The sequence below is a fragment of the Colletotrichum costaricense genome, assembly GCF_030867565.1.
Source record: "Colletotrichum costaricense strain IMI 309622 chromosome Unknown Scaffold_4.1, whole genome shotgun sequence".
NCBI classification, from domain to species: Eukaryota; Fungi; Ascomycota; class Sordariomycetes; order Glomerellales; family Glomerellaceae; genus Colletotrichum; species Colletotrichum costaricense.
Window position 1 is genome coordinate 321,221 of NW_026848233.1, and position 24,914 is coordinate 346,134.

General features: G+C 51.2%; 9 protein-coding genes across 9 annotated transcripts; 4 read left to right on the forward strand and 5 right to left on the reverse strand.

Annotated features, from left to right (window-relative positions):
• Positions 1-943: 943 nt before the first annotated feature.
• On the forward strand, positions 944-2,734 carry CCOS01_04125 (uncharacterized protein; the record flags this gene model as incomplete). The annotated part of the gene is made up of 1 exon (XM_060452308.1): positions 944-2,734. The coding sequence occupies one exon, from the start codon at positions 944-946 to the stop codon at positions 2,732-2,734; it is 1,791 nt and encodes a 596-aa protein (XP_060316266.1).
• Positions 2,735-3,005: 271 nt separating this feature from the next.
• CCOS01_04126 (uncharacterized protein) lies at positions 3,006-5,224 on the reverse strand (the record flags this gene model as incomplete). The annotated part of the gene is made up of 8 exons (XM_060452309.1): positions 3,006-3,173; positions 3,263-3,399; positions 3,460-4,431; positions 4,488-4,515; positions 4,579-4,653; positions 4,716-4,829; positions 4,891-4,962; positions 5,018-5,224. The coding sequence occupies 8 exons, from the start codon at positions 5,222-5,224 to the stop codon at positions 3,006-3,008; spliced, it is 1,773 nt and encodes a 590-aa protein (XP_060316267.1).
• Positions 5,225-6,631: 1,407 nt separating this feature from the next.
• Positions 6,632-8,779, forward strand: CCOS01_04127 (ENB1 protein; the record flags this gene model as incomplete). Its single annotated transcript, XM_060452310.1, has 5 exons — positions 6,632-6,972; positions 7,029-7,052; positions 7,129-8,509; positions 8,584-8,678; positions 8,752-8,779. 5 exons carry the CDS (start codon positions 6,632-6,634, stop codon positions 8,777-8,779), a joined length of 1,869 nt encoding a protein of 622 aa, XP_060316268.1.
• A 755-nt stretch (positions 8,780-9,534) lies between these two features.
• CCOS01_04128 (uncharacterized protein) lies at positions 9,535-11,235 on the forward strand (the record flags this gene model as incomplete). The annotated part of the gene is made up of 5 exons (XM_060452311.1): positions 9,535-9,564; positions 9,975-10,100; positions 10,522-10,605; positions 10,667-10,684; positions 10,777-11,235. The coding sequence occupies 5 exons, from the start codon at positions 9,535-9,537 to the stop codon at positions 11,233-11,235; spliced, it is 717 nt and encodes a 238-aa protein (XP_060316269.1).
• A 391-nt stretch (positions 11,236-11,626) lies between these two features.
• CCOS01_04129 (asparagine synthase) lies at positions 11,627-13,956 on the reverse strand (the record flags this gene model as incomplete). Its single annotated transcript, XM_060452312.1, has 4 exons — positions 11,627-12,768; positions 12,838-13,096; positions 13,156-13,718; positions 13,770-13,956. 4 exons carry the CDS (start codon positions 13,954-13,956, stop codon positions 11,627-11,629), a joined length of 2,151 nt encoding a protein of 716 aa, XP_060316270.1.
• A 1,653-nt stretch (positions 13,957-15,609) lies between these two features.
• CCOS01_04130 (N-alkane-inducible cytochrome P450) lies at positions 15,610-17,266 on the reverse strand (the record flags this gene model as incomplete). Its single annotated transcript, XM_060452313.1, has 3 exons — positions 15,610-16,031; positions 16,099-16,636; positions 16,706-17,266. The coding sequence occupies 3 exons, from the start codon at positions 17,264-17,266 to the stop codon at positions 15,610-15,612; spliced, it is 1,521 nt and encodes a 506-aa protein (XP_060316271.1).
• Positions 17,267-18,227: 961 nt separating this feature from the next.
• On the forward strand, positions 18,228-19,199 carry CCOS01_04131 (uncharacterized protein; the record flags this gene model as incomplete). Its single annotated transcript, XM_060452314.1, has 2 exons — positions 18,228-18,263; positions 18,330-19,199. 2 exons carry the CDS (start codon positions 18,228-18,230, stop codon positions 19,197-19,199), a joined length of 906 nt encoding a protein of 301 aa, XP_060316272.1.
• Positions 19,200-19,535: 336 nt separating this feature from the next.
• CCOS01_04132 (uncharacterized protein) lies at positions 19,536-21,731 on the reverse strand (the record flags this gene model as incomplete). The annotated part of the gene is made up of 2 exons (XM_060452315.1): positions 19,536-21,261; positions 21,325-21,731. 2 exons carry the CDS (start codon positions 21,729-21,731, stop codon positions 19,536-19,538), a joined length of 2,133 nt encoding a protein of 710 aa, XP_060316273.1.
• A 1,166-nt stretch (positions 21,732-22,897) lies between these two features.
• Positions 22,898-24,355, reverse strand: CCOS01_04133 (uncharacterized protein; the record flags this gene model as incomplete). Its single annotated transcript, XM_060452316.1, has 1 exon — positions 22,898-24,355. One exon carries the CDS (start codon positions 24,353-24,355, stop codon positions 22,898-22,900), a length of 1,458 nt encoding a protein of 485 aa, XP_060316274.1.
• Between the last annotated feature and the right edge of the window lie 559 nt (positions 24,356-24,914).

Sequence of the window (24,914 nt, forward strand, 5' to 3'; positions counted from 1 at the left end):
CTGGATAGGTCGGGATCGAACGCAAGTAAATGGATGATCGATATCCACCAAGCGCCGTGTTCACCTCCGAACAACCGGGGGATAAGTGGAGATTGGCCCCGGCGATGGCGCCGATTCAAGTCTCGAGGATAATCCGGGCTAAACCAAAAGGCTTTTGGATTGTCTTCGGATTGGTATTCATTTTGGCCCGCGTTCCTCTTGTATAATGACAAAAAGGCCTTGAATTTCGTGTTTGAAAGATCCAGTGCCGCGTTGGATCCTGAAGGATTGCCTTCCCTGACCAGCCTCGCGCCAATATTCGCTGTCGTGCTCACCTGGCACCGTTGGGGAGGTGGCGCTCTGAAGTGGAACCTTTTCAATTGAGTTTTAAGGTTTACGAGAACGAAAACGCGCCCAAATTGGCGATCGATGCTCTCTTGTCAGACGGCTTCTCAGTGCTCGTGTATCTCTTAATTCTTCTTCCCTGCTACTATCCGTATTCCCTTCCTACGGACACGATCTCCGTCATTAGATGATGGATCAAACCAGGGCAACCCCTGACTTACTTAAGATCGCCTCGAATCCTGTTGGCTGAACTTGAAATCCACTTGTGGTTTGGGGTCCTGGGCAGCCAGGCAATTGCGGCGCCAGTCTGCATCTGGATCCGGATCCCGGTAGCTCTGTTGCCTGCGATGGAGCCTTTGCCCAAGAAACCACCTTATGTTTTATCAAATTATCTGCTACCGTAAGACTCGCATGCGGCGCGGTGTTGCTTGACCCTCACTCGTGCATGCTATTTTGCCCGGCACTTGGACTTTCACCCCGATTCTCTTACTCCTGTTCACACCTTTGTCTCTCCGTCTGCCCTTTCTTACCATTCACGCGTGGACCCTAAACTCAATTCCGAATGTCAACCTAAATATCAAGTCAAAGTATCATTCGAGACGGTTGACAAACGTCGACCATGCTGCTGCGTCGTATTTACCTCGCCGCGGCCACCTTCGCCAGCGCCAGCGCGCAGATCCAACTCCGCTGGTCAACCGATCTCGGAGCGAACGAGAACAGGACCTATGGTCCCGACGGACCATGGCAGGCGCCACTCCTCAAGCTCAACGACACTGAGATGCCTCTCTGGCCGGGAGGCTCTGGTGTTTCTGAGATCCTGACGAAATCCGTAGGCGGAGATTATACGCCACGCCGCGATACCCTCAAGACGGGGACCTCGAGAGCCTGGTCTGATGGCTGGTTCGCCAGCGCCTTTATGGGGGCGGGCTGGGCAGGAATGGAGGCCTCGGACGGCATGGTTATCGACTCGAGGATGGGAACCAGTCACGAAATCAAGGTTAACGTGACATTGGTCGCCGCGACGTCGTGGAATAGCTCTACCAATTCAGACACGACTGCCTACACGCCAACGGTCGGCACACTTGGTCTCGGGCCCAGGAGCGAGAGACACGAGACGGCCGGTCCGGGCATCCTCGAACAGCTCAGGATTTCAGGCGACATTGATAGGACCGCGTTCAGCGTGCACATGGGGAGTGCCGCTCTTGGTATTCCTGGATCGCTAGTACTGGGCGGGTATGAGCAGAACAGGGCGCTCGGTCAGGTTGGCACGTTTGCACTTCAGGACTCGATACCGGTGATGTTTCTCAGGGACATCATCTTTGACTTTCAGATACGGAATCAGTCATTCTATCCTATTAAGTCGAACGCGAGCTTTTGGACGAATCCAACAGACCTCGGCATGCAGTATACTAAGTACGTTGGCGGCGCTGCTGGGTCGGCAGTCGTGATCCCGAACCCAGCTTCACCGTACATCTATCTACCGCCGGGGATCTGCGAAGCCATAGCAGAGAATCTTCACATGACCTACCATAACAAGTCAGGGCTCTACCTCTGGGATACTGACTTGAGCGCCCAACTATTTGTCAACCAGTCAGCGTACCTCGGTTTCGTCTTGGCCGACTCGAGCGCAACGAACATAACTATCAAAGTCCCCTTCCAGCTCCTCAACCTGACATTGGAGCCGCCGCTGGTCGAGCAGAAGGCGAGCTACTTTCCCTGCCAGTCCATCAACTCGAGCTACGGCTTCTGGCAGCTGGGCCGCGCGTTTCTCCAAGCCGCATTCCTGGCCGTTGACTACGAATCCAACGTCACCTACATGGCGCAAGCTCCTGGCCCACGGATGGAGCAGAGCATCGTGAAGAAGTTTGACGACTCAGCGATCAGTACCAACCCGGCCAAGTCGTTCGTCACGACATGGGGCGACGCCTGGGATAAAGAGCAAGTTTTCCAGAGCTTCGACACCGGTGATAAGGGATTGACAGCTGGAGGAAAGGCTGGCATCGCAGTCGGGGTTATAGGCGCGGTCCTTGCGTTGGTATGGTTGTTGCGCCGCCGGAGAAAGCAGAAGGGACCTGGTTCTCCGCCGGATGCCGTCGACAAGGCTTTCTTATGGTTGAACGGAAAGAGGGGCAAAAGTCAAAGGGCGCAGGTGGCGAGCCAGACGAGTTCGATGGCCGAGATGGGGGGAAATGGGGAGATGCATATGAGGTACCAGGCGGAACCAAAGGTCCTGAGGGAAAGGAGCCACGTCAGTGAGTTGGATTCGCGGTCGCCTCTCGCTGAGATGGGAACGCCACTTTCGCATGAGATTGGCTCTACGGATCGACATCCAGTTAGGCACGAGGCACCGGACGACCACATGGTATACGAGATGCCCGCGAATTCCGAAAGAACGCATAAGGCACAATGAGTGGTGGAGGTCCAAGAAAAGATTTTCCTGTGGCAGGTAGTTTCTTAGGTCCTTCGTGTTGTCAAATAAATACCCAAAGTCAATTTCTCTTCTTGAATAGAATGGCTATTGAAAAGTCAAGCCGAGAGGCCTAAGTGATGACCAGCCAGCGACGTGGCAACATGAAGGAAAGCGCAATGTGAAGAAAGAAGAAAAGAGCATTCTATATCTACGCAGACTGTACTTTAGGTATCTAGTCTCTAGATCTAAATACCAAATGGCATAGTTCGAGTTACATGAACAGTGATGGCTGGTAGAATCGAACTCCGGCTTCGGCAAAGGGGCCGAATGGGTGCGAGTCGCCTTCGCACTTTGTATCAGGCTCGGGTAGTGTTCCATTTTGGAAGTAAGCCCTAATATGACCTCTAGTGCATTCTGAAGGGGCTGCGAGAGTCGTGTGCTATAAACAAAGAATATCAGCTCTCGGGTCTGTACGCAGTCGGCCTTCCATGTGAATGCGGCTTTTTCTTGAAGGGTACATGTACTCACGCCAAACGAGTTTTGAATGAGAAGCCTTGATCCGGGGAACCCAGCGGAGTTGTTGCGAGCGCTGACTAGTGGAGTGATGTTGTCGGCCTGGTTGGCGATGAACAAGATGGGGTGGCTAGTCTTGCCCTCAAAGGGCCCTGAACCGGATCAGCATAGACGCTCTCAGATCTCTCCTGATAATTACTGGTAGTACTGACCACTGAATCGCCAGCAGGGACGCGTAGTTCGCTGATTGCAGGTCATTTGGTACGGGACTTCAGTGGCTCCAGTCCCTGGACTAAGCTCCAGTATCCCATCCGTCTCTCGTTGAATCTCCTCGAGAGTCATGTTACTGACAGCGGGGTGATCGGCGCACATGATGACAGGGAAGGCATCTCCGGTGCCTTCGACGATACCCGGGGGCGGCTCGAACGGAGAGACTGGCTGCGGGGCGCAAGCCGGGGCCGGGGCCGGTTTGCTAGGGTTATAGCGCCTGTAGTATGGCCGCCCGTCCTTCTTTTCGAGCGCGGCAATGATCTTGGCAAAATTCTCAAACTGCTCCAGTGGCTGGTAGAGCGTTGTCGAGAGAAGACGCATGACCTTGGAGTAGGTGACCAGCATAGGTACTTCAGGACCTTCCTCTGGATCGGCCGGAACGATGACTGGATGCCTCTTAAGAGCGTTGAGCAGGTCAACGAATCTCCCCATGATGGCTTCCGAAGTGGGACCGTGGAAGGCGCATTTTTCGGGCCCAGCTTGATAGCAAAACTCATAAAAGGCGAAGAGAACCTTGTCCGTGTCGCGAATGAAGTTGACGTGTTCCGAGTTAAACCACTCTCTGTAGTCAACGTTGCCATCGCTGACCAGGCGTTCTACCTTGTCCGGATACATGGCCGCGAAAACGCCGCCGAGGATGGTGCCGTAGCTGAAGCCCCAGTACTTGAGCTTGCTGTACCCGGTCTGGTACACAATCTCGAGCATGTCCCTGGCGGTCGGGGTGGTGCTGGAGTGTTCGAGTATACCGGACGCTTTCATCGCGCTCTCGCATGCCTGAGAGTATGCCGTCGCCCTGGCAAAAAGTTCTCCGACGATGCTTTCGTGGGAGTCGAGAACTCCAGGGTCTTGTAGACCCCAATTTTGGCGCTGTTGCGGTGTTGACCAGCATTGGATTCTGGGGATGGATGCGCCAACTGTCCCAGAATGTGAGCGACTGTCCACATTTTAGATCTTGGAAGAAAAGACTTACCACCTCTGGGATCGAAACTGATGAGGTCCTGCATATCGTCAGATTTTCCGGACGAAGAATCCTAACGGGATCGGTACTTATGCAAACTTACGTGGTTTACACCAATAATCTCCTGCAGCATTTTGCCATGGTTTTTCAGGGACCAAACCCCTGAGCCGCCGGGACCCTGGATACAGGTTTAAGCGCACCGTTGATGTCTTGGGAAGAGATCGTGACAAGTTTGCTTACACCAGGGTTAAAGATGACTGGCCCTCTATAGTCAAGTTTGTCGGTTGCCCGGATTCTCGTAATCGCGAGTACAACTCTGTGGTCATCAGACGGTTCTTGCCAGTCCATGGGGACCTGAGAGATGTTCTGTTAGACATGCTGGGAGTTTTGTGGAGACGGCTTCTCGGGCACTAACGTCTAGTCTAGCGCAGTCATATTCTCCGTTCTCGAAGCAGCTGTGCCACTCCAGGGTCCGACTCGGCTTGATCTGTAGAGCTTGTCAGTTCTTCGAGATCAATTTCGTGACTGGTATTCCGACGTACGCTTGACCAGGTCCATTCTGAACCAGCACTTTGTTTGGATGTGCTTCCGCTCCGGGCTAGGAACCATGGACTCGGGAAGAAGTTCCCTCTGATAAGCGCCGTAACAGCGAGTACTGATAAAGCAGCGGTGACCGCTGTTCTACACTTGCTCCCTGACCTGATAGCCTCTTTGGGCCCTGGAAATCCTGAGGGAATCTTGCTGTCCATGGCGGTTTAGCACGATGTTCGGCTTGGTGATAGCCTCGGGAGTGATTCCAGTCAGACAGCGAGGGAAAGGGGATAAGGAAACGTTGAGCTACCCGGACCGGCTGTATTTCACAATGAGCCCAGCTGATCTTTCTGTGGGGGTCCCATGGTTCCCGGATCACCGACTCAGCAGCCAAACACGACTCTTGTGAAAGCCGGTATCTTGCTGGCTTGTTTAGGATTAGCGCTGTCCTGTGCGTGAGCGGTCTCTCGAGTGAGCCCAGTCTTGGCTCGTACGAATCAAGGGTAGATAAGGGGGGAAAGTAGGGGTGCTGCGGCAGCTGTGCTGTGCTGATCCCCCAAACGTTTGTGCATTATCTTTTTCATCTGATTATCAGGGCTGTCGGGCGAAGAGAGTTTGCAGGGCGTCGGCACCCTTGATTCAGTTTCTGGGCATCTCATTTGGCCACGTTGACGCTAAATTGCAAGCCATCTCCCGCGCTTTTGAGATCAAGTGACACGGGTCTCAGAGCCAATCCTACGGTCCCCCGAGATCTTGAGGTGACATCCTCCTCCTGTGGCAGTTTACCTTAAACCCAAGAAAGGTTGACCGGCCGGGCGGATCCAGAATGACGGAGCGGGCGGCCCCATCTGAGTAGAGTCGAATCTTCGGTCGCCGATGACATCGGGGGGATTCCCACCTTGAATTGCGAGCGGCTTCGGGGGAATCAGTGGAGCCATTTTGGAAACTGGCTTCAGGGTCTAACCCAGCCGGTCGGTCCATATTTGCCGAGCACCTAATCTCAAAGCCAACAGTAGATCAACACCAAGAATCCCACCGGTTTGTGATCCTCATAGGGTCGAGCATCCCCATCCTCTACATGGTAAACGTCTAGAAGCACCTGGGTCCTCCCATCGCACATCGTTACTGTAAGGGAAGACATGGTGCCTGATCCTACCCCATACATCGGACGATGTACAGATAGCTTCGGATACCGAATCGTCCAGACGCTATCACCGAGTGCTATCACACGACACCTCGGAGGATGCACGAGGGATGACAATGTCCCCAATTTGATAGGCTCCTCGCCTCTCCGCGCCGACCCCGCGCGAGCAATTGGCCGGTGGGCGCAAGATAACGACCGCGAAGAACAATAACAGCCTTCCCGCAAAGGTAAAGTAAGCACAGCCTTTAGAATCCATCTGTCGATGGGAGGTTTGTCGGTTAATTCTAAGCCGATGTTTTCAATTGTCGACCAGTCATCTGTGCTTTTTTTTGTTTCTCGAATTGCTTCCAAACAAGGTTCAGGGTGCCGTCTCAACTGATAATCATTGAACCTTGGCCAAGAAGTTTGCGGTAGTTTCTGCAGTGCGGGCATGACTCAAAAATAGTTAAAGGTCTTCGCATCTGCTCTCAGTTCACCCAGCATGGGCCGACGAACCGGTCGTACGTATTCGTACGACAGTGACGAGCGGACGAGTCTACTGCCGACGTCTGAAGAAGAGAGAGAAGCAATGGGCTTTGTCACGTCGTTGAGGGGACGCCTCCATGCGGAGGGATCCTCGTCGGCAGACCCCGCCAACGGGGATATAGCTGCATCGGAAGCGCCTCGGGATGTTGAGATGGCCGGGAAGACGGACGACACTACTGAAGATCACGACCATGTCAAAAAGTTCGACACCTCCGAGCCTCTTGAGTCGGGTGTCGGCACTATTCAAGCTGCTCAGACATTGTGGGGGAAGAAGGGAAGATGGCTTGTTATTGTCGGGTAAGCCCATACTACCACTTGCCTTATATGCATGTTGTTGTTAACATCTATACTAGCCTAGCTTTGGTGATGATTGTGTAGTAAGTACCATATTTTCCTTTGGTCATAAGCTCAATGGCTTCTTTCCCTTGATCCACCTGGCTAACCATCATAAAGCGAAATCGACAACACCACTGTCTACATATACAACAACTATGCGACGTCTTCCTTTTCAGCTCTTTCCAAGCTAGCAACCCTAAGCACCGCCAGCGGTATCGTCTTCGCTGTTATCAAACCGCCAGTCGCCAAGCTATCCAACGTCATCGGCCGAGGAGAAACCTACATCATGAGTATATCCTTCTATGTCTTGGGCTACATCCTCATGGCAACATCAACAACTTTCAACGCCTATGCTGCAGGCGTTGTATTCTACGTCGTCGGCCAGTCAGGTACAAACATCATGAACGACATCGTTATTGCCGATATCACTACGGCTCGCTGGCGTGGTTTTGCTCTCAGCTTCTCCTTCTTCCCATTTCTCATCACGCCTTGGGCAGCTGCCTTCATTGTCGACGACGTCGTCAAGCCCGGTGGTATCGGCTGGCGATGGGGCATCGGCATGTTCGCAATCCTCATGCCCATCGGCGCCGCATTCATCATTTCGACCTTGCTTTACTACCAAAAGAAGGCCAAGGACATGGGTCTTACCCCAAGGCAGAAAACAACGCTCTACAGCTTCTGCTCTCAGATCGACCTGGGCGGTTCAGCACTTCTCTGCGCGGGCTTCTCATTAGTCCTGATACCGCTAACGTTGGCAGCATCAACACCAAGCAGATGGGGAACGGCGTACATCATCGTCTTAATCGTGATTGGCGTCATGCTCCTCGCTGCACTGCCGTTCTACGAGCAGCGTCTGGCTCGCAACCCAATCATGCCCACGCGATACTTCCGCAACAAGACAATTGTTCTTTGCCTCTTGCTCATCGCGAGTGACTCAGTCGGGTTCGCCTGCACGCACACCTATCTCTACTCATGGTCTACCGTTGCCCGTGGCTTCGCCGCCCGAGACGCTACGTTCTTCCAATACACCAACGGCGTGATGCAGTGCGTGATGGGAATCATCGCCGGCTTGGCAATGGCATACACTCGCCGATACAAGTGGCTGCTCATCGGCGGCGCAATCATCCGTCTCATCGGCTACGGTGTCATGCTTCGCCTCCGCGGGGCTGATAACTCCGTGGCCGAGCTCTTCATCGTCCAGATGATCCAGGGTCTAGGATCCGGCATAATGCAACTATCGATCCTTGTGCCTGCTCAGGTCGTTGTGCCTCACCGCGAGATGCCACAGATCACTGCTTTGGTCATTTGCTGTTCGGTCATTGGGGGAAGTATCGGAGGCTGCATAGCTGGTGGCATCTACACCAACACATTCAAGCCGATGCTGTACAAGTATCTCGGCGCCAGCGCTTCACCGGAGCTCGTCGACTCGTTATTCGATTCCATTGTTGGTACCGCACCTGCATGGGGTACTCCGGAAAGAAACGCGATCAACCACGCTGTAAGTTCTGACGTCTTGAGAGCGGGCAATTTCGCGTCTGTTTGGCGAAGCTGACTCCATACCGCAACACATAGTTCACAGATGTGATGAAATTCATGGTCTATACTGCCGTCGGAGCTTCAGCTCCGGGGGTTATCTTGGCCTGGTTCCTGCCAGATTTTATATTACCGTAAGTCCACACATGATACAACATTTTGCAGCAGCTCAATTAATGCCTTTCACCCTTACTGACAACCCTCTAGTGACCGAAATAACATGGTTGAGGAGTAAAAGAGAGTCGACTTAACAGTTGTTAGGAATTCTCTTGTATCGCCAACTAGTGGTAACAAGCGAAGGCTTATCTTCGTTAACGCATTCATGACGGGCATACACATAGAGGAGGGCCGAGAGCGGCGGCAGAAAAGTCTCTCATTTGCTCCATAGACACAGCAACAGACGAGCTAGCATTCTGATAAAGCATTGCGATCATACCTTCTTCCCATGGCAACCTGTATTGTGCCCCGTTGAGCTTACTGAATGGTTCAAGCCGCGGTGATCTCGTCGCATTGATTGTTTGCCTGGGTCATACTACAAGAAGTCAACATTTTCTCGTCAGCTGGGCATGAGTGGTCATCACCACCCTGCGAGTCAACACTGCAACCTACCCAGCTATTAGTATCTACTAATATATGAGTGCCAAGTCACCGTCCAGACCCGCCTGATCTAGCGGTTTCCATATCTGAAAAGACTCTCACGAAAGAAGTCGCTGACGTGTGCCAAGCCTGGTCGCTGTGGGCACAATGGCTCAATCGTCTTTAAGGTTGAAATGATATTTACCTTAAACTTGTTTTTTTTCCCTGTGTTTGACGAGCTAGACCTCTCGCCCTGGCTGGTGAAACCAGCCGGACGGGTATCCCGCCAGCGGCGTCGCCGGGCCAAACTTAGAGACTGGGACCTCAACTATGTACGCCACCCCGCAAAGCTCGTGCGTACCCCCTCTTCCATTTCCACATTCCTTTTTCAGCTTCAGCATAAGCTTTCGCGCGATGCGGCCCTCAGATGTGAACCCGCAGTCTGTGAGCCGTTACTCGATGCTCACCTTATTGTCACTCCAGCAGTTTCACACATTTTCGAGACCATTAGGCTCAACGTCCACTGCATGCATGTAAATTTTTAATACACTCGAAGCCTGGATAGTCAGTCGTGGTTTTGATATCACTTGTCGAAACGATACTGCCCCTCTACCCCCAGCTGTGATCCAGGAGGTTGGTTCCGTGATGAGACAATACATCGGCCCAAGAGAAGCCGCCGTTAGTTGCGTGAATAGGTTATTTGGATTCTCGATTGCTTGCTACAGCCTCAAACACATTGACAAATCCAGACCTTCAGCTCACTTCAGCCAGCTTTCTGGTGGTCCGCCTCAAACTCGATCACTCGTTCTAGCTTGTGGCGTACATCCTCCCCCGAAAATGAAATCGAACTCTAGGCTGGTACTCCAAAGGAAAAGAAAATATTGGGCAAGCGTTGTGATGGCGTTGAGGCCGCGAAGCTTGGCATCGAGTGCCTCGAACCCAAGATCTCGAAAGCGAGCTCGTGGGTGCACCTCGGTCTGGTATATCTGGCAACCGTATACTCATTGCCAAGAAAACACCAGCGGCCTTGGCTCGATTTTCACAGACGTGGTGGACCGTGAACTAAGACCCATGGACAGATTTCCAAGCCACAGAAGCAAATTCATTCTCGCTTCACCCGATCCCGGTCGCAAGTGAGGCTCTGTCTCATAACATGAAGCCTTCAACGTTGATGCTGTACACATCTTCGTTCGGTTCGAAGAGAAAGATGAAAACTTATAAATAAGCCATCTTATCACCTCAATTGGAAAGGGATATCCTTCCTCCTCATCACACTCACTCTCAAGATCACAGTCGCTTCTACATAGCTCACTCACACCACTCATTCCGACTCTCCCTCTCTTTTTAAGAACTCCATACTCTCAACCCATTCTCAAGATGCATATCCCTACTTTCGGACAGGTTGCCACCATCGGCATGGCTTTCTTCACCGTCGCTGCCTTGGCTGCTCCCATCGCAGAGCCCCTCGATACCGATCTCATCGAGGTAAGAACACCACTCTATTCCCGGCCATGACTACATGCACGAATAAGCTAATATCCCCCAGCGATCCACCGATCTGACTGTAAGTTCTGAAGCATCAACAACACCCGTTCATGCCTCCGAAGAGATGACATTTGATTTGCTAGACGCTTCGACTAACTTCTAACCCATTAGGCCCGTGGCGAGGGACTTGCTTTCACCGGCGCCATTAGCGCCCTTGAGCAGCGCAACAGCAAGAAGAAGTGCAAGCGTACCAACAACAAGGGCTACTGCACCGATTCCGATGACGATAAGAAGGACAAGAAGAAGAAGCAGTGCAAGCGCAACAAGAAGGGCGATTGCTCTGACTCTGACGATGACAAGAAGGATAAGAAGAAGAAGCAGTGCAGGCGCAATAAGAAGGGTAACTGCTCCGATGATGAGGATGAGAAGAAGAAGGGCAACCAGAAGGAGGACAAGAAGAAGAACGATGACAACAAGAACGATGACAACAAGAACGATGACAACAAGAACGATGACAACAAGAACGATGACAACAAGAACGATGACAACAAGAACGATGACAACAAGAACGATGATGAGAAGAACGATGACCAGAAGAACGGCAAGGATGACAAGGGCGGCTTTTACTAAGCTTCCGACCCAATTGAAGATGAGGACAGGCTAACACATACGTCTGACTGCTTAAACCTATGCTGGACAGCAACCTGCTGTCTGGCCTATGGTTCCCAGCCGGCTTGGCTTGGATATGTGTTCTTCACACGCAACACTGACACATCTAGAAGAGAGAGAGAGTTTTTTTTCAATTTGTAACATCATATTATCACATGTATATACACTACGTCAATACTTATGATACACATCTCTCATTCTTACTTCTTTTCAGAGACTTCTCCACATCGGAAGATGCATGTCTAGTCTTATTCATCTGGGTTTGCTAATTGCACCCGGCTGAGAAATCGAGTTGTTTACTCAAATGTCATTCACCGCCTACCTTATAGGTATCATGCTACTGGATGAAAGTTTACGTGCAGCTTGGCTCGGTACCTCGAGTAGCTTTTTTGACGCCAAACCTCTGGCTCAGGACAACCCATGATCCAGTAATGACCAACTTTCTGAAGGCGTTGGGGTCAGAATCATTCCCAAACCCATGCTCAAGCCAACTTTTGACATCCTCCCATTCCAGGAATCCCAGATTGTTCACCGAGTCCTCCGTGATTAGCTTTCTAAAGAGCTGGTGTATAGGTCCTTCCCGAGGCCACTTGACAGGTGCTGAATATGGGTGTTTCCGACGATCATATAGCTCCTGAGTGATGAAAGGCTTACCAGCTTCCTTCAGAATCCACTTTTCGCTTAAGGCCTGGCGAGCAGCACTGAGATTCTTCCACCATAAACTTGATCCTGTCCCGTCTGTGTCGCCCTCTGGCTGATTGTACGCAATCTTCAGGCTGGGAGGAAGGCCGTTGACGTATTCAACCAAGTGATGGTCGAGGAATGGCGGCCGGGCTTCGATGCTGTGTGCCATTTCGGTACGATCACCCAAGCAGGTGAGGATCATATTGGGAAGGGCACCGCGAGTGTAGTAATAAAGTGAGGAGTGCAGCGTATGCCACTTTTCGTCCATGTTTTTGCGCACTTCAGCGGACATGGTCTCAGCTACACTGATCCTCATATCCTTCCGCCCGTAGGAGTCCTGGACCCAAGGGGCGAACATGCCCGAGTGGGGCTGCCACTTCAGAGCGTTGTTTCCAATGCCAAGATGTCGGGATACTGGAGCCGTCGTTTCCCATTCGTGATTGAACATGCCGACTCTGGTGAACATATTCTTGAGGTCGTCTGCCATTTCCTTTTGCATGGCCTCTCTCGCCTGGTCATTTTTTGCCAAAGCTGAGTCTGGCCACGCGTAATCCGGCTCCAGGAGAAAATCCGGCATCAGGAATGGGTACCCGGCGAAGTGTTCATCAGCGCCTTCACCTGTGAGAACAACCGGCACGCCAAATTGCCGGGGTAGTGTGGAAAGACAGAATTTGCCCACGAAGTTGAGGTCGAAATGATGGTGCTCAGTGTGGTAGACACATTCCACGAAGTTTTTTGCAAGCTCTTCCTCGTTCATGTCTTTTTTGAGGATTTGAACACCAAGCCAGTCTGCTGTCCGCTGTGCGATGTCTGTAAAATTAATTAGCCTCCATATGCATAATAAGGTAAGTTCATGATAGACTTGACAAGGGAACAAACCAGCCTCGTTGAAACCAGAGTCCTCAGGGAACTGGATGCTAAAACAGGAAATTCGTTTCGTGGCGTCTTGGTTGCCAAGCATTACACCCTCCTCACGAACAAGTTTTGTTACGATTCCAGCAACGACAGAGGAATCAATGCCACCTGATAGGTAGATACCTACTGGTACATCGGCACGCAGCCGAAGTCTTACAGATTCTACGATCCTCTCTCTGACTTCCAGAATGATTTTATCTAATTGACGCGTTTCGACCTCATGCTGTTTTTTATAAGCTAAGATTATGAGTAGGTGGCGCTTCAGGCCAGGTTGACACGTACCTTATTCTTGTATTCAGGATCCCAATATTGATGGTGCTTGATCTCACCACTTTCAGCGATCTCCATCCACGAACCTGGCTTCAATTTCCAAACATCTTTGTAAATCGTATGTTCAGCTTGGAGAGAAAGTCCGCTGATGAGACCGGAGACGTTCCACTCGGGCTCCCAGCCAAGGGGCAAAAAGCCTTTGACCTCAGATGTCAAGACAAGCTGTTGCTGTGAGCCGTCACCAACAATAGTCCAGTACATTGGCTTGATGCCAAAGCGATCGCGGGCAGTAATCACCCGCCTATCTCTCTCATCAAAAATGACAAATGAGAATTCCCCTCTTAAATGTTCAAAGAACCCAGGAGCTCCGTAAATCTTATACAACGCAATCAACACTTCACTATCGCAATGGCCCTTGAATTGATATTCATGATCCCGGATGCACCGTTCTCGAATGGCGTCATGATCATATATCTCTCCATTGACGACGGCATGGATTTTCCCGTCATTGCTGTGCAGAGGTTGAACACCGTCAGGCGTTAGGTCATTGATGGCAAGACGACGGTGGCCGAGGCCTATATTCCAAAGTCAGTCAAATTTACTGAGCCTGAGCCATATGGTCATACCAATGGTTCCATCGTCACTCATCCAGATGCCCTCGGCATCCGGCCCTCGATGAGCAAGGCTTACGAGGCTTTCCGCTAACTGATTGTGCAAAGCCTGGCGACTTGGGGAGCTGTTATGGCTATTCCCATTTGATCCAGGGAGTGTGCCGCTTCGTCGTAACTTGATAGTTGCCGTAATGCCGCACATGATGCTATTTGGCGGAAGAACCAGGAGTGAGCGGAGTAGTGGGATGAGAAGAGTGGCACAGAGAGATCAGCAACTAGGTAAGTAGTGTAACTAAAGCTGCTTCTCGGAATCATCAGTCGTGGGCTTCGGAACCAATGGCGAACTCAGCGTGGTCAATTGCTTTAGAGTTCACATTAGTGAACTATGTACAACACTACGCAGGATTCAGTGACACCCGCAAGATCCAATCATCATAAGAAGCGCGTCCACTTATTTAATAGGCTTTCACGACATTGTGGAAACATTTCCAATTCTCTTGGCCCGTCCGAATTCCACCGCTGTCTTGGGCCAAATACGACCTTCCACATTGCGCAGACGTGGTCGCGATACTACACTTTCTTGGCCAAGACCGCAAATGACGCACCAGAAAGGGTGGAAAGACTTGAAGTGAGACCGGATTAACAATGCGATTACGTATGGGAAAGTCTTTGAGCTCGGTCGAAACACCCTCCGGGTATTGGTCGAAGCGCAGCAGGTCAAAGGAAAGACCACATCATAAACTCTAACTTGTCCGAGGGTCAACTAATTAATGATCGGAACACCTCAACGTCTCGGAGACTCAATGAGTCCTGCAGCAGGCCTTCGCTTATTTCAACTGACTCAAACCCGGTGGAGGTGGGCTAAAGTCTGCTCTGAAGCGGGGGAAGAATTTAAACTTTCCAAGGGTTGCCTTCAAAGATGTTTGTTGTCCCATTTTCCCGCGACACTTCTTGGCTCCAAAGGTGAAGTATAACCGATTGAGGTAGCCATTACTCGTTCAATTATAGCTTTTCGAACAATAGCAGAGGGGATAAGTTCATTCTGATTGGCGGGCTTGGACTTGAAGATTATGTGATCGGGGAAGTCGAGGCGAGAAAGCGGGAGCTACTCAGTGCCTGGTTGTTCGAGAACGTCAAGCCCTGTCGTGTCATCTAAATTTGGGACGAGACGTTACCATCCAGGTGGCATGTCGATTAGACAATGGCGGTGAAGAGTTGCAGCCCTCAGGGATATGAAGGTGATGCTCTTCGGACTGGCTCCTTGCTGCATCCGCAACTATAGCATATTAGGGTCCGGCCTTGGCGTTCTCCTTACCCGCCTTCTTAGGCTATTTGTATGTGCTGTGATGTCCTGGTGACATACTGGAGTCTCTGGATTAACATTTCATGTCTCTTGGGAGGTCCTATGTTGGCCTTTTCCATACGTGTACTCAGACGACTCATTGAGTCGCAGCTGCCTGCTTGTGGCAACATTCGATGCCACGGTGGTCAAGCCCAGGGGCCATTACAACCTTGTCCCACATACCTAAGATACAGTACTCGAAAGACTCATCTTTCAGGTAATCTTCAGGAACTGAGACCTGCATCGCATGGCGTGCTAAGTAGACTGCACTGTCAGTGAGGCATCGTGTTACCTTACGGGACTTATCGATGGTTTGAGAAGATTAGGTTGGTCAGATGTCACTGAAATGAAAGGGTCAAAAGCTGTGATGCATTCTTCATCACCTTTTTTGAGATTATTCGACTCGTCTGAATTCTCAAAAATTCTATGTAACAAGGCTTGCTAAGCGAGGAAAGGTCCGACGCAAACAACCTGGTACAGCTCGAGGCTATGAAAGAGACAACTTCAGGGTCCCTAAGCTTCCCGGAGGAGTCGCACCTTTACCCCATTGTTCAACGTCAGGGATAAGGTGAGTTGCTCGCGCCAGTCGGTCGGATCCAGATTTTCAATCCCAGAGAAGGCATGCAACAACCTGGCAATGGTATATGACGACTCGGTGAGGGCGAACTTCTGACCAGGGCAAACGCGAGGACCACCGTTGAAGGGCAGATATTCCCAGCCTGGTCGGAGAGTCTCCCAACGTTCTGGGATGAATTCCTCAGCATCGGGCCCGAAGAGTTCTGGACGACGGTGCATAACGAAAGTGCTGTATGTGACCACATTATTCTTGGCAACGAACATTGGCGAGCGTCCGTCGGGACCACCGCCAACCGGAATCACGCAGTCTTTGTTGGCCATGCGGCTATTAGTGGCAATAGGAGGGAAGAGTCGAAGAGCTGAGATTGAGGTTAGCCAGATGAAGTCATGTAAAAGGGAAGATCGGTGAGCGGCCCGCAAACTTACTTTCTTGAAGTACGTAGCGTAGATATGTCATCTGCATAACAGCATCGTAGGTCAAAGGCTCTGTGTAGTTTTCAAGCACGTCCGCCCTGAGTTTATCCCAGACTCTGGGATTACGTGCCAGCAAGAAGAAGGCGAATGCTAGCAGTCCTGCTGTTGTGTCTCTGGCCGCGAGCAACATGTTGACAATCTGGTCACGCAGCATGATGGGGTTGTCGGTGTCTTTGGCCAGTTCATTAAGAAAAACGTACTTCGTGCGAGCGTACTCGTCTTTCTTCTCCATAGGGTAAAGCTTCTCGTGCTCGCGGAACTCAAGGGCTTGCTTGACAAACTTGTCGGCATATGCGTGCACAATGCCACATGAGTCCCTGAACTTGGCGTCTCTGTGCGCGAACATCAAATTACCGAGGCGAAGTCGAAGAATTGTTCCTTGCTGGGCGTAATCGAGAGCATGGTGGAAAGTATGGGCAGAGTCGGAAGCGTAGTCTGACATCAAACCAACCGATTCTCCAAAAAGGTATTCGCTGTTTGAGTCAAGAACCTACATGTATAAATGTTAGCAATCCAAAAGTCAGAGACAAGAGTGGCCGTTGCGGTAAAATTGACGTACCATGCGGAAAAATAACTGTTGCAGGTCTATGGTGTAATTCTCCCGGGCGATTAGCTGTATAAGCTGATTGACGTGTGTTTCGAAGATGCTAAAATCTGTCACCTGAGCTCGGATGAAGCTTGGTCTGATGAGTGCCCTCTGATGGGCCCAGGTCTCGTTGTCGGTTGTGAAAATGCCTCGGCCAAGGAGAGGTGATGCACTCTTTCTTCTCAAAGGGCCCATTCCAAAGTCTTCAAACTGATTAGATAGCACAGTCTGGATTAACTTTGGGTCGCAAGTGTTGATGGTAGTCCGAAGGTATGTGTTCGTGGTGAAAGTCTGGCCCTGCTCGGCATGGCGTTTCTTCAGGAGAGCAAGGAAGCCGAATTTCTTTGCAGCGTCCAGATTTTGAAGTACCACATCAGTTCCGAAGACGGGATCTTTTTGAGGTAGCTTTTTGGGCGGAAGTGTGCCATATTCTCTCTTCATGCGGTGACGGAGAAGGTGTGTAGAAACAATAATGTAAAGGGAGTAGAAAACAGTTGCAACAGACGCAACCAGCGTCAAAACGGGGGTCAACATAATTATGAGAGGTGGCTTCAGGATGATATGATGGTATGTGCTTGTGCCTGTCAAGACTCTTGATTTAAATTTGTCTCGACCAGCACCTCTGCACCACTGGGGCGTCAGGTGAAGGGTACGAGGACTTTTATACCCAAGACTCATCCGTCGTCTTGTCCCAAACAATGGACTTAGACACATTAATTCTGCTATTTGAAGATGGACATCATCCGGCTCGTATATCCTCCACTACAACGGCAAGTACTTCCGTCCTCTCAATTGCTTGATCGTTGCACGTCTATGCCCACACCTTCGGTCTCGGTGCTCAGTGCTTACCTGACGTGTCAACAACCTAGCTCTAACAAGGAGGTACTTGAAGCCTTGGGTCTTGCTATTCAATCTGACCTCGTCCTAGTTTCGTGACATCCAAGCTGGGTCGAGCTGGGATGACACCAGGGTCATCAGTTGTGATTTATTTGGTACGATGCTTCGTTGCCTGGTACAGTCATACGATAGTCCTCCAATCCGCCTGCAGAGCGCGCGTTTTTCACCGGGTCAATCCCGCTCCTGAGACTTCAGATCGTCGCTTTCTTGGCCTTGCTTCGAGAGCTCCGCTGATTGCGGTATGCCAAACGGGCAGAAACCCGTCGCCGGTGACCCGTCTGTCCGACAGGCGGTCCCGGTGAACTCTAAAGTGTGGACTTACACGGGTTGTGTGATGATCCCGGCGTGATGCAGGCCGAGACGTCGGGTCTGAACATGTGTGTCAATCAAAAATAAAGTCGAGAAAGCGAAGCCGTCATAGCCGTTTGTTGTTAAATATGGCAGTCATGCTTCTTTGAACTAGTCCCCTAATCTTCATAGTTTTATAAGCCTCCGGTCTTTACGGGTTTATCCCACGACTAGCTGAACGCAACATTTCAAGGATCAAAGTCTCTTTCACCACCGCTTTGGGTGTTCCTCGCACAGACGATCTATCACTATGTCAACTCCAATCAAGCATGTTGCTCTTGCAGGTGTAAGTCAATTATCCCCCCTCGAGCGAATAAATGCTCTAGGTGTCACAAACTGACGAGGGTTGCAGGCGAACGGTTTCTTAGGACGTGTTCTTCTTGATGTCCTACAGAGGTCGAAATTATTTGAGCTCACTGTTCTCACTCGTGAGGGGTCTCGCCACGAATTCCCTGCTGGCGTTACAGTGAAGAAAGTCGACTACGAGTCAGTCCCCAGTCTCGAAGCTGCGCTCAGAGGACAAGACGCTCTTGTTTCAGCCTTGGCATTCGACGTAATCCATATTCAGAGGAACGTTGTCGATGCAGCTTTCAACGCCGGCATACGAAGAATGATTCCATCCGAGTACGGTAATGACACCATGAACCCCAAGCTAGCCGTCATACCCATCTACCAGCCCAAGATTGCAATTCGCAAGTACCTCGATGAAAAGGTAGCTGCAAGGCCATCATTCTCGTACACCATCATCATGAATGTCTCCTTCTTGGCGCCTGGGTACGCACTTGACTTTCTTGTGGATGTCAAGGGCAAGAAAGCTCACATCAAGGATGGCGGCAATGTCAAATTCTGTGCAACGACCATGCCGCATATCGGACAAGCCGTCATTGGCATCCTCACTCATCTCGAGGAGACAGCAAACCGTCCGGTAAAGATTAGCAGTGTTGAGACGACACAAAATGAGATGGTTGAGATTTCCAAAAGCATTGATCCAACAGGGGAATGGGAAGTCAAGCATTCGAGAACTGAGGACTTGGAGAAGATCGCTCACGAGAGATGGAGCAAGGGGGACCACAGTGAAGAAGTGGTTGAAATGTTCATTAACCGTGCTTTCATTGGCACAGAGGCTGGTTATTTCCCTGTGACTGACAACAAACTGCTCGGCATTGAACCGATAGGCAGAGAGGGGCTAGAGCAGATTATCAAGACTGCTATCAAAGGTTGAGGTTGGTCACCGTGCACTCAAGATAGTTGGGCTCTAAACCGAATCGTTATCTGATTTGGCAATGAGCATTGAATTGGTCAAGCAGAGTTCAGAACAAAATCCTCAACCATATTTCAGTCGTGCGTTCTGATTCAGAAATACTGGTTCGAGACCAAGATTGATTACTTCGTAGCAGCATTTGATACATGCGATACTCAGCATCTGTTATTATTACATTGTGATTAAGAAGTATGGCCATCCATACGCATTACCCTTCCCGTCCAACAATGTCATTCAGGCCTCGAGCACCTCCCGAAACTCCCACTCTCTATTGACTTGAGACATAATTCCTGGCATTTACGTTGATTTTTGCAAGCTGAGAGAGCCGGCTTGTACAAGTCTCCTGGCGCTGCTTGGTGGGCTTGACGCCCCAGCTTCCTCCAAACCACCGGTCTCAACGTAGGGCGGTGGCATATCCGTTTCACTTTCAACTGGTCGAATCTGGGTAGTAGACGACGAAACTGGCCGCCTCGGACTGACAGGCGTTGGCGGTGCTCTCGCCGCCGCCGGCCGCTCTGGGGCTTGAGCACCGCGGTCCGTCAACGACTTGATGGTCTCCGGGTTCTGAAGTAATCTTGCCAACGCCAACGGCTTGATCTGACCCATCTTGTTGACATCTGCGCCGTGGGCAAGGACTGCTTGTAGAATTGCGTGGTTTTCTGACTGAAGCGCTTCGAGCAAGGGGGTTCTGCCCTTGGTATCTGCTTCGTTCGGGTTCGCTCCGTGTAGGAGAAGAACTTTTACGTCCTCTTGTCTATTCTGATCAATGGCGTAGAGTAGAAATGTTGTATCCTTGACTTTCTTGTTTGGATTGCCGCCGTGAGCAAGGAACATGCGCAGAAGATCGGTGTTGCCGAGAGTGATAACCATGCTCATAATGGATTCTCCCCAATTATCGACTTGATTTGGGTTGGCCCCTCGTGCCAGAAGCGATTTGATGAGCTCAATCTTGATTCCTTCCTCCATATCTTTGTTTTGCAGCAAGGTCCATAATATACCTTTGCCCATCAACCCTGTGGCATTCGGATCGGCGCCTCGGGATAGCAAAGTCTTGACTAGATCATACTTCTTTTTGTGAAGGGCGGAAATAATCATCGTACTGCCTGTGAGGTCCATGGTGTTTGGGTCCGCGCCATGCTCTAGTAAGAACGTGACAATGTCCATCCGGTTCTGGCCTAAAGCCATATGTAGTGCAGGCTGCCCGCTGATATCTCTAGCATTGACGTCGGCACCATATTCTTTCAGGAGCTTTATGTGTGGGAGGCTACCGCTGAGTATGGCATGAATAAAGATGGTCCGGCCACTAATAGCAGCTGTGTTGGCGTCGCAGCCTCGTCGCAAGAAGAGTCTGATGATATCCAGCTGGCCGCTGTTTGCCACCTCGATGAAGTACGGCTGTCCAGACCACGAACGCTCTTTCATCTCGAAACCATGATTGATGAGATATTCTGCGATTGGCACAAAGCCGCATTCGGCAGCATGAAATAATGGGGGCTTCTTCTTGCCACTGCAAGAGTCTTTGGTTGATCGATCAGCTCCATTTTTGACGAGAAATTCGACAGCTGGTCTCTGATTGGCTCTGATGGCACAAATGAGCGGCGTGTATCCTTCTTCGTTCTGGCCGTTAACATTGACTCCTTCCGAGACGAAGCCTTTGAGGTGTCCCACGTCGCCGCTTTTGGCGGCCTGGCACATGGCGATGACCATGGGTTCTGGTTTGGCGCGTAGGCCAGCGGTCATCGCTTTGAAAGAGCTTGAGATTGAGGAGAAGAATTGGCCGGATGCCTTGCTTTTCCCCTTGTTGGCTTTACCAGACGTGTAGTCTGGGGGTGGCTCCTCGGCTTGAACGTCCCCAAATTCTTCGGCGAAGGCTGCGATATCTATGGCAGATTGGCCAGCTTCGTCTGAGGGTCCCAGAATGTCACTACGGGTTAGAACAATTTGAGACGCCTCTACTGCCGATTCTAACATTCCATGCCCGTCAGGAGACGAGAGTCTTGCATCCTGCTGAGCGACAGTTGACCTAGGTGAATGAATCAGTACCACGTACCTAGCCATAAGGAGCGTAGATATCCTAAAAACTTACATATGCGCTACGGAGACAAATTGTGCGAACAAGCGAGTATTCGTCAAATGATAGGTCTCGTACTGCAGAATCACATCGGAGTTGAGGCTCGTCACGTTTGCTGGGTCGAGTCTATGTATCTGCTTGTCTAAGACTGCCGCGGCATCTGCGCAAGGCTGAATAGCGATAGCCAGAGCATTTCGCAGACCGGGCGATATGGCTGAGGAGTCATTGAGCGACCTTCTGAGCTGCTCAGTCGTGTCTCTAAACTGATCGAGTTTTGCCGAAACCGAAATCAAGTGTTGCGCTGCTGTGCTCCCAGGATCGATGGCCTTCAACAGACTGTCGAGCTCAGCGGACGTGGAAACAATTCGGTGAGTGATGTCATCACAACTCGTGGTTACCGCAGCGGAGGAGAATCCCGCCATTATCAAGCTCGATGTATTATCTTCAACTGAAGACGGAGTTTCGATGGAGTGTTAATCACGCCTACAATCTGCTATTGCTCTTGGCGCTGGTCATGGTCGTTGGGGGGGTGATTTATGGTTAAATCTAGAGGCAGGGGGTTGCCTGGCCCCGCCGATAATCAGTCAAATGGTGGGATGATGCTACGAACAGTCAAATGCCACGTCTTGGTTGGATACTCAGCCATCTTGCTAGGCAGGAATCCTGCGCCGCACTCTGGCAAGTTTGGTAGCTCAGCCGCAGGATTCGGCCGACCCAATCAGGGCCAGAGAACGGGCTAGCGGTGTTGAGACGCGCGTTCGGAACACGACACCCGCATGCTGTGGCTTGGTAAGGTTGACAAGAGGCCTCTTCGATCGAATTCGTTACAGGAAGCAGTCAACTCGTTCTGCCTTTCAACCAAACGTGGCTTCAGTGATTCTAATGGATAAAGCCTGGAAAACAATTGGACGGAGGAGCATCGAATGTGGAAAACACGTGTGACGTGAGTGACAAAGCTAACGACTTTTGTATCCGTAGGGCTGGCTACCTTGGTCCTACTAGCTTAAGACTAGGCTTTTCCGTGAGACCCAGCTAGAAAACCAAAGTTTGTTGCTCAACTTCGACCAACTAACAGGATCTCAACCCAACTGATGAACCCGCGGACCGCGACAGATTTCCGGTTAGCAAATCTGTCATGAGATCGTACGATCAGTGGATTCACCAATTATCGTCTGTGACTCAGTCGGAAGAGCGTTGGTCTCATATCATTACCTAAGTGGTATGACTAGGCTTGAAGCTTGAAACATCCAAAGGTCGCAAGTTCGAGCCTTGCCAGGGACAGTTGCTTTTGCTCAGTCTTTCTTTTTGCACTTTGGCTGTAACGGAGTCGATGACTTGGGTCAGTTATCTTATGCGTCTTCTTCACTCCAGACTGTGGTACTTCTTGAACCCTTGTCGCGCCATAAAGGCATGGTCATGACATCACATCATCTTATAGGCTGATTGCTGATCTTATGTGAAATTTGGAGGCTCATGCGTCATGGCGGCAGTGGTGCCCTGAAGTCTACATGTGGGTAGTATTACAAGATTTATAAAATATCATTATGCTGAAGAGCTATCTGGGCCAAAAGGCCCCTCCAAGTTTGATCTAGCCAAACTTCTTATCCTCGCTGACCCAATCCGGTGATGATGGGCCTGAGTACCGAGGCGGCGGTAATTCTACTCGCGATATTTGAAGTGCGTCGTCGATCTGCCTCGGCATTCCGTGATGAGCTGGTGCTGGTTGCGCTGGTTGTGCTTGCATTTGAGCCGGCGTCGATTGTATTGAACGCGAAGGCGGTTGCACCACCGGCTGAGCCTGGCCGACTGGTGTCGAGTCTGCCTCTACGGCTTGTATTTGATCTCCCGGCAATTCAAAGACGGGAGAATATGTATTATTTGAGGGATGTGAAGGGTGAGGTGCGGGAACTGGAGCGGCTGCCATCTCAGCGGCATGCGCGTTCCAGGTTCCAGCATGTGGTGACGGTTCGGGACCCCTGGATGAGTTCGGACGGTACTGAGAGACGGGCGAAACTCCCCACGTTCCCGTCGCCCCATCTCCGTTGGCGACTGGTGACGGCCAGGTTCCTGCTTGTTGTCCGTAGTGCCCAGGAGAGTTGTTGTTCTGCCAATGCTGGGGACTTTGTGGCCCTTGTTGCTGACGGTTCCATCCTGGAGTGCCCACTGCCATGTTCATCGTGTTTGCCGTATCAGGTCGTCTGTCGTTCACGCCGTGATATGCCGTCGTTGCCTGCCCTTGCGGTGGTGAGGCCGACATCGTGGTGAGACTTGTCGCACTAGATAAGGCTGCGAATTTTCCACCGGTTCCGACCTGCCCCTTTCTCTCCTTGCGTTGCTTCCGCCGCCTGTAGCAGAAGAATGCCAACACGCCCAATAGAATTGCTAGTCCTCCTGCAAGTCCTGCCGCAAGAGCAGTGTGGCTAGGTCCCTCATCGCCGGTGGTAGCTTGGTCCCCCTCGGCGTTGCTTCCTTGCTTTCCACTCGCCGCCCCAGTCGATACTGTCTCAACTCCCCTCGTCACCGTGACTGTGACTCCTCCTGGCGCAACGCTCTTGTACGTCGTGAGAGATGTCGTTGTCGATGTTGTTGAAGATGCTGGTATTTCGGTCGGCGGTGCGGTCGTGGAGGTATATAGTGTTGTGCTGCTCTGAGAAGTAGATGAAGAAGAGGCTGTTGACTTGGTTTCGTCGTCGTCTTCGGGGTCTAGGAATTGTGCCTGCGAAATGCCCAATGGCGTTTTTGAATCCGTGCAGGAGGTCAGAAGCATCTCGTAGACATCGTCAAGCTTGTCTTTTGCCTCTTTTTTCACGCATTTTGACGTCGCCAGCACAAAGTTTCCGCCATTCCCGCACAGACATGTGTTCATCTCCGTCACCGTGTCACCGGTACACCCGGACGCTGCAGCGGCTGAGTCAAGACATGATCTCGCTGCTGCTGGGTACGCTGAGAAATCATTGGTGAATGTGGCATGAGTTATCGACGCGAGATATGATATGAGTATCGTCGAAGAAGTTGGGACGATTCGATTTCGATGTCTCGGAGACATCTTCGCCCCGTGATCGGTCGACGTACGATCGCGTCGGAAATCGTGTTTGTTTTTCTTGTTTGTTTTCTCTAGCAGGGCAGCGCCTTAGCCGAATCCGTTTTCAACATTGGTTTCCTTTTCGATATGTCCAACACGTTCAATGCGTTCACCGGGCGGGATATCGGGGTTCAAAAGCGGTCGACTTTGGGATGAGGAAGATTTTTAGGTAACTGTGGAGGAGGGGATGGGGGACAACACTACTTGAAAGGGGACAAGTTCGAACGACAGCCCGTCGCTGGAGATGGCACGGTTCACTTGGACCTTGGTATTGATAAAGATCCTTGAACTCCAGTTCTCCTCCTCGGGGCCCAAAGGAGACAGGACCCGGAGGCTCGGCCACTGCGGGATTAGGGGCACTTTTGACCCAGTGGTCAGAGGGACCAACCTGGCTCGTCCGCAGCACCGTTGACGTCTGTCGTGATCACTCGTCCGCGGTCTTTTAGCCAGGGGAACTCGATATTGTGTGGGGCAGCATGAGACCCGAGTCCCGGTTGAAACCTTCACCCTGGTTGAGGTACGA